General features: G+C 41.9%; 1 protein-coding gene and 1 long non-coding RNA gene across 22 annotated transcripts; both read left to right on the top strand.

The window, feature by feature from the left end:
- The first annotated feature begins 518 nt into the window (after positions 1-518).
- Positions 519-4233, top strand: LOC119329322. Of its 11 annotated transcripts, none has more exons than XR_005159412.1 (6): positions 519-1575; positions 1650-1804; positions 1885-1981; positions 2107-2844; positions 3173-3268; positions 3936-4233. It is a non-coding gene; the product is annotated as an uncharacterized LOC119329322 (long non-coding RNA). The 11 variants fall into 11 exon arrangements; XR_005159410.1 differs by having other exon boundaries at positions 520-1575; positions 2110-2844; XR_005159414.1 differs by having other exon boundaries at positions 520-1575; positions 1650-1981; positions 2110-2189; positions 2287-2844.
- A 202-nt stretch (positions 4234-4435) lies between these two features.
- On the top strand, positions 4436-8775 carry LOC119329320. 11 transcript variants are annotated; one of them, XR_005159407.1, is made up of 7 exons: positions 4437-4835; positions 4912-4995; positions 6279-6500; positions 6867-6935; positions 7065-7231; positions 7347-7405; positions 8427-8775. XR_005159407.1 is itself a non-coding variant. In XM_037602334.1 (6 exons), exons 2-6 carry the CDS (start codon positions 5816-5818, stop codon positions 8491-8493), a joined length of 483 nt encoding a protein of 160 aa, XP_037458231.1. In that variant the 5' UTR covers positions 4436-4835; positions 4912-5815; the 3' UTR covers positions 8494-8775. The 11 variants fall into 11 exon arrangements, 3 of the variants coding, with proteins under 3 accessions (XP_037458231.1, XP_037458230.1, XP_037458232.1); XR_005159400.1 differs by lacking the exon at positions 6279-6500 and adding an exon at positions 8000-8065 and having other exon boundaries at positions 4912-5067; positions 7065-7165; XR_005159404.1 differs by having other exon boundaries at positions 4438-4835; positions 6867-6976.
- The last annotated feature ends 697 nt before the right edge of the window (positions 8776-9472 follow it).

Genomic DNA, 9472 nt, shown 5'->3' with positions numbered 1-9472 from the left:
CGTATTTTTTTACTAAATTGCTTTACTTTTTTAGAAGTGAAAAAAATTAATGCCATGTTTTTCTAATTGTATGAATATTTTTTAATTTTTATAAACAAATTATATTTTGCACTTTTTTTACAGTGCTATAAAATCATTATTAAAAGCGAGCATTTTTTTAAATGTGATGAGCAATTTTTTGAATGCATAAATAATTTTTTACAAATTCTACGAACAACTTTTTCACCTTACATTTACATTTTTTAATTCATGGTGAACTTTAAAAAAAATTAGTTAACATATTTTTTTAAATAAATATATTTTTTTACCTATTATATATATATATATATATATATATATATCTTTACCTACTAATAAACCACGTAGTGCTTCTGGTCGTACGTCGTCGCCATTTTTATAAAAAAGTCCCTTTGCTTTTCGAAAATAGAACCCGCAGTCCTTTCTTTAGTGAATCTGGAAAAACGCTTCGGTTTTACAAAAACGACCCTACGTTTGTTTGATATTCAGTCCGCGGTCCCTGATTCAGCTTATCCAAAACTCCTCCCTTTCCAGCGACGGCAGCGATGGCGGAGCACGAGCAGGTGAGGGCGGCGCCTTCGTCGGACGGCTAGCCGCGGCGGAGGAGAAGGCGGACGCCATGGGTGCGGCTACAGACGAGGCGGAGGAGAAGGCGGACGCCGTGGGCTTGCTGCACGGCTACAGCCGAGGCGGAGGAGAAGGCGGACGCCGTGGGCGTTCATGGAGGATGGTACGCCGGCCGCGTCAAGTCCCCTGCCCCCGGCCGCCGGCGCCTGTTCTCGGCCTCCATCGCCCGGAGGCGTGCCCCTGCTGTCGGCCTTCGCGTCTGCTTCGTCTGCATCACGCCAGCGCCGCCCTCGTCGTCGCGGCGTTCTTCTGCTTCCGGCGTCGCCCCGTCGCCCATGCGCCGAGTTCTGCTGCGGCCTCTGTTCTTCCGCAACGAGTAGCAGCAGGTCGTCTGCGGTTGCGGCAGCGGTGTAGGCGAGCGAGGCAGAGGAGCGGTCAACACCGGCGTCGAGGGCAAGGTAGGCCGGGCGCAGTGTCCTCCGGCGTGTGGTGGCGCATTTGTACGGCGCAGGAGGCTGGGCGTGTCGATTCGGGTGAGGGGAGTGGGGTCCAGATCTGGTCGAGGACGGGGCAACCGGCGGCGGCGGCGTGGCTGACGCTGGACGGAGAGAGAGGCAGAGCAAGGCACGCCGAATCGCTGGATGGCGCACCTCCCCTAGCCTCCTTCCTCTCCCGGTCGTTGGGGAAGCAGGACGGCCACCTCTGCTGGACGCCCTTCCCTGGTCGACGACGAGCGATGCGGGCTGACACGGTGGCGCCCTTCCGTTGTGGAGTACCGTACTAGGACGACGGCGGTTAAGGTCAACGCCCTGCTCGACGCCCCCATCTGCTGCTCGATGCGCCCATCCCCTCGCTGGTTGAGCTCAACGCCACCTTGCTCTGCCTCCGGCAGTCATTTCATCCAATCTGGCTGGTCCGCTCCCCACCTCGGCGGCTCCTTCAGTCCGGCAGCACACCACGCTCAAGCCTCCACCACCCCAACTCCTCAAGGTATAAGATTTGCTTTTTGTTTATACAGAGGATGCAAGATTCTACTGCTGCCGTGTAATAAGTAGCACTTGCAGTTACAGTAGACAAGGAGCTCCGCTCTACCTCTCATCTCTCTCCCTGTCCTGGTGGTCACGGGCTGATGTTGCTGCTCCTCTCCTTCAGGATCTATCTCTTTCTCTTTGTCTCTCACCCTCTCATGGATTGACAACTGCATTCTTCCCAAATTAATGTGTGCCTCTGTTCTTGATATTACGCCCACACCATGTTTGATGTTATGCTTATGAGGAGTTGAACTTCATTTTTTTTCAGGCTTTTCTTTGGTGTATCAGGCATTCAGGCTGGTGTAATTTGTTTTCAGAAGTGAACATGTTGTACACTCCAATGTATCTACAAAAATTAAGTTATGGTGAGTTGTTCATCATGTTGCTTGCATATTTTTTGTCTAACAAGCTGGATACTTCAGTTTTGAATATAAACATTGAGTAGGTGCTCAAATATTTTGCTAATGATAGTTTCCAACTTGCTTTTTAGCAGAACTACAGAACTATTAGCAGCTTTTAATTATGTGTACTTAAAATGGATTTGGTGTCCAGGACATGTGGAGTTGAGATCAGGTTGAATTATGTGCTGATGTTCTTCGATAGTATAATTGTTCTTCTCCTTTAACATGATGCACCATTGACTTATTTTTTTAGATGCTCAAATACGCAGAGTAATGACATCCTGTATGCGCTTGGACACCCAGCAGATTGAAAATATAGAAGCAAAGATATCCAATACGAGGCCACGATGCCCGACAGAGATGCAGCCAATACGCGCCCAATCTTTATTTCTTGATGTTGGAACAACAAATAAGAGCATGTTCATGTTTATTTATTATGGTTTTTTTTCGAGAAATTTTGGGGATTTACAAGCTGAAATTATTGACTGTCTGAAAAAATGTTTTAACCAAAACTGTTTGAACAATGTGCCCTGGCTCTGCATTCATGGAACTGTAAAAAAAATTGAACAAGTTCAGTCGGAGTTTTGTTCCTGTTAATATTCCATTCTTAGTGTCAGTTTCTTTCCACTTGCTCATCTTTTAATGTTGAACTATACATGTACTTATTATTAAAGTTTTGTTGTCTTCCTAAACTAATTAGATTTTTTAAGCACTACTGAACTAATTGGATGCCATCTTAAATTACCTTCCCTTTGACATTATTGTACAGATTCCTGAAACACTGTCCAGAATTCCACTGCTACAGAATTGAAATTCGATAGCACATGGTAAACCAGCTTTGATTCAGCAGGGTTATCAGCTTAGATTCAACTATTTTTAGTTCCTACAAAAGCAAATGATACGCTTATGTCAGTAGTTTTTAGATATATTCACTGGCTTCAGATTCTGCTGATGGATTCTTATGCTCTGTTCTGCTTCTAGAGCTTGTGAATGATGTTCATTGTTGTTTGAAAGATGCACTTTTTTTATGCCTATATGTAAACGATGCAATTACTGGCTGAGAGATACACTTATTGGTGCTGTTCTGAAATGATGTTCATTACTGTTCTACAGATGCAGTAGACTGATGTTTATTGTTGTTTTGTTATTGTACAGAACGAGGACGGATCCAAGGTTGAGTACTGGGTGTGGAACCCCTTCAGATCCAAGTTGGCTGCTGTTGTACTCTGTGGTGTGGACAACATCTGGATTGTAAGTCTTTTTTGATGATTCCTTCCGGCGCCCTGTCATACTCATTGCTCTTCAGTTAACGAAATGAATGCACATCGGCAACACAGGCAGTAGCAGAATGGGGTATAATGAATGTTTTGTTTGAGTCTGACTGTCAAACGTTGGTTCGTGTTTCTAGATTTTCTAGCTAAGGGCTGGTTTTGTTTAGCTGGAACACAAATCACGATCAGATGTACCTATTATGACGATTTCGGGTCCGTGCTAACTATTTCTAATTTTGAAATTATTCCTCAGAACACATGATTACATTACATTACACACTGAAAAATGGTGCAAAGTGGAAGTTGGTACTAAAGCGGATAGCTCTTCTTGATCTGCACAGAAATTTCAGTAATTATATGTGCCACTCATTTTATTACCAAAAGTTGGGATGATTTTTACACTTTGTTTCCTGGTCCCCTTTCCATTTTGACAAATTTATTATCCCGAAGTTTATGCATAATGATGAAATATTCTGTGGTAGTATGTCGAATGCAGTTTAGTATATTCCCGTTGGTTCTGTAGTGATTTTTAGCTCCGACCATTTTCTCTCTAATTTTATTTTAAGGTCTACTCTTTTAAAAGTTTTTATTATGTTTTTCTTTAAAATAAAAGATTGATACAAAAATGGCACCTACTATCATTACAGGTCCGAGGAATTACAGCTTGGGGACTTGGGAGGCGATCGTAAAAGCGGTGTGCTACAGTGTAATGCACTAGCAATATGTGAAGATTTTTTTAAGGAGGGGGTTAATAAACAATCAGAAAATTCTTTTGCCCCCTCAGAAAACTATGTTCCGTGTTTGGCCCCTCTGGGCATTGATGTGAAGCTATACAGTCGTGTAATATGACCAAACTCATCACCTCGGGGTTGATCACATTCGTCGTGAATAGGTGGATAACATGACCATCATCGACAATGGTGGCAAGCAAGAGAAGTGGAATCATAGACTAGGACGAGCGAGGATTTGTTTAACCCGTTGCAACGCACGGGCCCTTTTGCTAGTATTAATAAAGCGGCTATCGCTTCTGGTCGTACTACGTCATTAGCCATTTTGCTAAAAAGTCCCTGTTGTTTTGCACAATTAACCCGCAGTCACGATCTAAGTGAAATAACTGTTCCTCTGGGAAAAAAAGGTTCACCGCATCCCCCCACCCGCACGCCGACGCTTGCATCGCCCCCACGGCTCCGCCTCGCTTGGCACCGGCCCACCTCGCCGCCGGCCCTCCCCCTCACCTTCTCCCACCTTGCAGCGCCGGCGTGTGCCAGATCCGCCTGCATCCCCCAGCCAACCATCCCTCTCACATCTCATCTCTCTCTCCATGCGGCTCCTCGCTGCGCTACCTGCGGCGGCTGATCCAAACGACGTCCGGCGAATCCCCACCACCACGAAGCACCGCTCGAGCCCCCCTCGCACTCGTGGCGCCCTCTCATACGACTAGATCCGGCGCTCGCGGCCAGTAAAGCTCACCGGCGACCCTCCTCCCATGGCTAGGGTTTCGGGCATCTACTCCGGCGCCGGTGGCCAAGTTGCCCTCCTCTCGTCCGGTGAGTGCATCCCCTCCCCTGGATTCGCCCTCTCCCTCTCCCTTTCTCTAACCTCTGCTCTTCTCTTCCCCTGTAGACGTGGAGGGAGGTACTGTGGACAGCCTTCCTGCTGCTCGGGACGAAGTAGCCATGGAGCTTCCTCCTCCTCCTCTGGCTTCAGGTGAGTTTGTCCGCCGTGATCCATCTAACGGCCAGCGCGATGACCTAGAAAGTAGGACAGGGCCTGGACATGGTAGGTCACAAACATCCATCTATTTTGCCCTCCTGTACATATTTTGATGTTGGATCGGTGCTGTGTTTCAATTGCTAAGAAAGCAGAATAAAAGGGCTATGTTCTATAGTTAGCAGCTGGACCTAGGCGTCTCCATATCATACCTCCACAAAGAAAATATCATACTAAATCTACTATTATGTGAGTTTGCCCATATGCACAATTTACCTTTTTCCTAACAAGTTCCGATCCTCACCCCTTCACTAGCTACTTACTCATGGTGCTGGTCAATGCACTCTATGTGGTAAACTGCTACGAGGCTCTATTCTTTTTCTTCAAAATAAATTACTTTAATTATAAGAGACGGAGTTTTTTCCAGGAATATTTGATTACTGTTTGGTTTGATCAGCTAGGGATACCATATTTTTGAAAAGCAATCAAAATCTGTTTTTGGGTAGATGCACTGCAAAAATACCAGCATCATTAGAACATAAAGATAGGGATGTGCTTAATAATTACCCTCACTGTCCTACTGATAGTTCTCTTTGTTCTTGCAAAGGTGCTTATTAATCCACTGAAACCATGTTATAAGATGCAATTGTTTTATCTCCTGAAAAAGCATGAAGATTTGTTTCTTTTAGTAATTAATTGAAACCACCTGTAAGCCTGCAATGAAGCTTCTATTATTTTTGTCTCATCAATTCGGTAGCTATTTTATGCAATATGTTTTACTTAAATTTCAGCAAAGGGAGCATGTATATTTTGACATATGAACTGGTCTCTTTTTCTTTTCTTGACGGAGCGCACCTGGGCTCTCGAACGGCATTCAATACCCTGGTCATATCCTCAAATTAAGCCAATCTCACCATGGGTCTTATTCGCTGCCACCACCGGCATGTTTCCAGCCGACCACCCAAAGACACTAACTTCATGCAAAATCGCATTGCAGATCGCAGGTGCAGCAGACTTGATCCCCTTAGATTGATCCCACACTTAGATTTGTCCGATGGTAATCCATGTCGTCATTAGCATGATGCCTTGCAAAGTGGGGCTGACCAGGGTAGTGTCTGTACACAGTGGGTCATAAGCCTCTGCTGCTTTGTCGTACAAGCTATGCTTTTGCTGATGCTGTGTGTTTCACTTCATAATATTTTTCATCAGCATATTCATCACGTCTTACACTACGGTCTCGGCAGGAAGTAGTATACTTCATAATAAAGAGAAAACTGTAGATATGTTTTAAAGGCAGACTGGTCATCGTTTGCTACCAAGATGTGGGCGAGAGCGCGTAATCGATGATAGGCTGAGGAGGCTAAGCCGATATGCAGTGGCTGGTACCTGTTGGATGTCATTGACGGCTAAGTGCAACCTGTGGCACAAGACGCCGACAAAGGGATTCTCAACACCTGCTAAACTGGCCTAAGAATTTGATTGTTATTCTGCTTTAGTTACGGGTACTGTTCTTCTATCCAATTGAATGATTCTCATGTGATGCATGGCTGGGTCTTGGCTTCATATAATATATTTTGGAGCACTCGTTCCAACGGATATGACGGTCTGCAAGTGTAGGATGGCTGATGCTTGCCTTTATATATCTGGATTTTGGTGTTGGTCTGATTGCTCCAGTTTTTACTGTTAGTATACATGCATTAGCATGAAGTAACTAACAAAAAGTTACTATATCATAGGAGCTAATATTTTTTAATGCCATACTTATAAGCGATCTAGATAATTCATAGCTGTAATGCCATTTAAATTTCTCAATGCATTGCTTCTGAACAGTTGTCAATAATCATGCCTTTTTGCTTTCTTTTTGCTAGCATCATGTCGATATGGCACTGTGAAAATTGAAGATTTGGTATGGAGTCGCAAAAACTGCAATACTCTCGGTAATGCAGAAAAAACAAAGATTTCATGGTCTTCAACCTTTGTATGTGACTAATGTCCTACCTCTATCACTACTTGCATCATGTTAGTGCATTGTCTATTAACACTTCATTTTATTATTTTCTTTGTAGATTCAAAAGATACATGGATGATTATATGGGTGTGTGGCAAGTATACTGCAATGATGATGATGTTTCGGTTCATCATGATGATGATGGATGCTTTCAGTTTAGTTAAGTTGTAGGAATTTTGTTCCTGTTGGATGATGTTTCTCGGTTAAGGTTTAGTTAAGTTGTAGGTATGTTGATGGATGCTTTCAGTTTAAGTCTGGTTGTCAAGAAAATATTCATTTTTCTGTAGGTCCATGTTTCTTTTGGTGGGATCTATTTAATTTGAAGTACTTCTTTCTACAGAGACAACTTGTTCACAAGGAGTGTGCTTCCTTCTACAGAGACAGCTGGTACACATGGAGGTAGTGAAACACATTCAGAAACACTTGAGATATTTGTCGCATATTGTATTTTTTAAGCTGGTGATTGTTGTTATTGTTTTGCTGCGATTTATTAGATTCTTCTGTGTTGTGCCATGTTATGCACACATTAACAGTTGGCAAACTCTTATCGTCGATTAATTAGCGATCTCCAGCCAGTTTAGTGATAGAGATGTAATTGGCAGTATCTGATACTGAACAATTTCATTTTGTTTCCACAATTACCACTCCACCAAACTAATTCCCTTACCTAATTATAGTGCAACTAAATTGAGATAATTTTTTTCCTTTTATTCTGGGTCCTGTATCCTAAAATGAGTTGCCAAATTATTTGTACAGGGTGGTCAAGGCAATGTCTATTTGTTGTTGTTGGGCCAATATTTGTTTTTGTTCTTTGGTATTGTACTATTTTGTTCAATGAAATACTTCAGAATGACAATGCGACAACATATGTAAACATTCTTTACTACTTTCTCAGACTGTGATGAAATCATTGAAAGTTGTAGGCCTTTGTAGCTTTGATGCTTGCTCTTCTGCGGCTGGAGATAAGACTGCTACACTGTTCTTTAATTGTAGGTTGCATCAATGGTAACGCTGGTTTCACAAAAACAAGATTGCTAGGATATGCTGCTTATCATTACGGTGAATACATTATTGTTCCTTTTGTTTGTGGTTTGACAAACTGTTACCAAATGATTTCTACATCGTACATTGTGGCACTCGAAAAGAGCACTCCCATTTCCTGTTAATTTGATGATTTAAGAGATGTTTGACTACTATCATGTCAAGTTGGATGTTTTGCATCATTATTTTTTACTTCCTAATAGCTTACTCTTTATTTCGGAATAATAGATTTTTTAACAATCTTTAGCATCACCACCTCACTTATAGAAAGTACTGATATATATGTGTGCCTGATAAATTGTTGCACAAGATTCTGATTTCACCATATATATTCTTTACAAAATACTATCACTTTCTCCTCATTTTTTTTAATTTTCAGGTTGGGTTCGTTACTCGTGGTGGCAAAAAAGATGGCACCTACCTTGTATCTTGTTGGCCAAGGGTAGGAAGGGACACTTTGCAGATGGAAGGGGGTGTTGTAGGGCAGTTACTCTAAAGGAATGAATGGAAAAAGGCAGAGGTGTTTATCATCGAAAACTAAACTTGCATGTACCCATCTTATGTGAATAAGCATGTAACCAGCTTATATCGATATTTTCATTGTAATGGAGACATAAGACACAAGTGACATGTTAAACTCAAATAATATTTTTATTAGTATCTCAAAGCTGGAAATGCACGAGTGTGATATGGTGAGAGAAGAAGAAATACATGAGAATTCGGAACGCATACATTAGACACAATTGGTATTGAACAACTACTCCCTCCGTTCCGAATTACTTGTTAGATACATCCATTTATGCGCGACGAGTAATTTGGAACGGAAAGAGTATTAGATATGCCCCGTAGCAATGTATGGGTGTCTGTCACGCGCTTTTTGCAAACAAAAAAACTCTGTTATCTGTAAATTAACCAACAGTACACATTTAAGTCACAACCGATTTTTTTGAATTTTCTCAGAAAACCCCCTGATGTTTCAGTTAATCAACCTGCCGTCCATAATTAAGTCAGCTAAATCCTTTTTTAACATAAACCCCCCTGATTTTTCAGTTAATTAATCCACAATTTATCTAAAATAAAATTAATCATAACTTTTAAACCGTAACTCCGATTGTGATATGTTATATATGAAATTTGATTAGAAAAATATATAGAATCTAAATATGATGTTATTTTTAGCTGTTAAATATTTGTACAATATTATTTTGATGCAAACTTAATCTATAGTGCACGGTCTGGTTTTTTTTTCGTACCAGCAATGATTAGAATTGGAAATAAATACCCACTAAAACCTAATAAATACCCACAACCAGATTGAGAGGAAATAAAACATCGATAACAACACATGCACATCTTTGAAAAACCTAGCATGAAAAAACAACATATTTCTCATTTTATTCCGAACGAGTGTGTGCGCGCGCGAGA

This window comes from Triticum dicoccoides, chromosome 7A, assembly GCF_002162155.2.
Source record: "Triticum dicoccoides isolate Atlit2015 ecotype Zavitan chromosome 7A, WEW_v2.0, whole genome shotgun sequence".
In the NCBI taxonomy this organism is placed as follows: Eukaryota; Viridiplantae; Streptophyta; class Magnoliopsida; order Poales; family Poaceae; genus Triticum; species Triticum dicoccoides.
The sequence above is the reverse complement of the archived record's forward strand: the minus strand, read 5'-3'. Positions and strand labels throughout refer to the sequence as shown.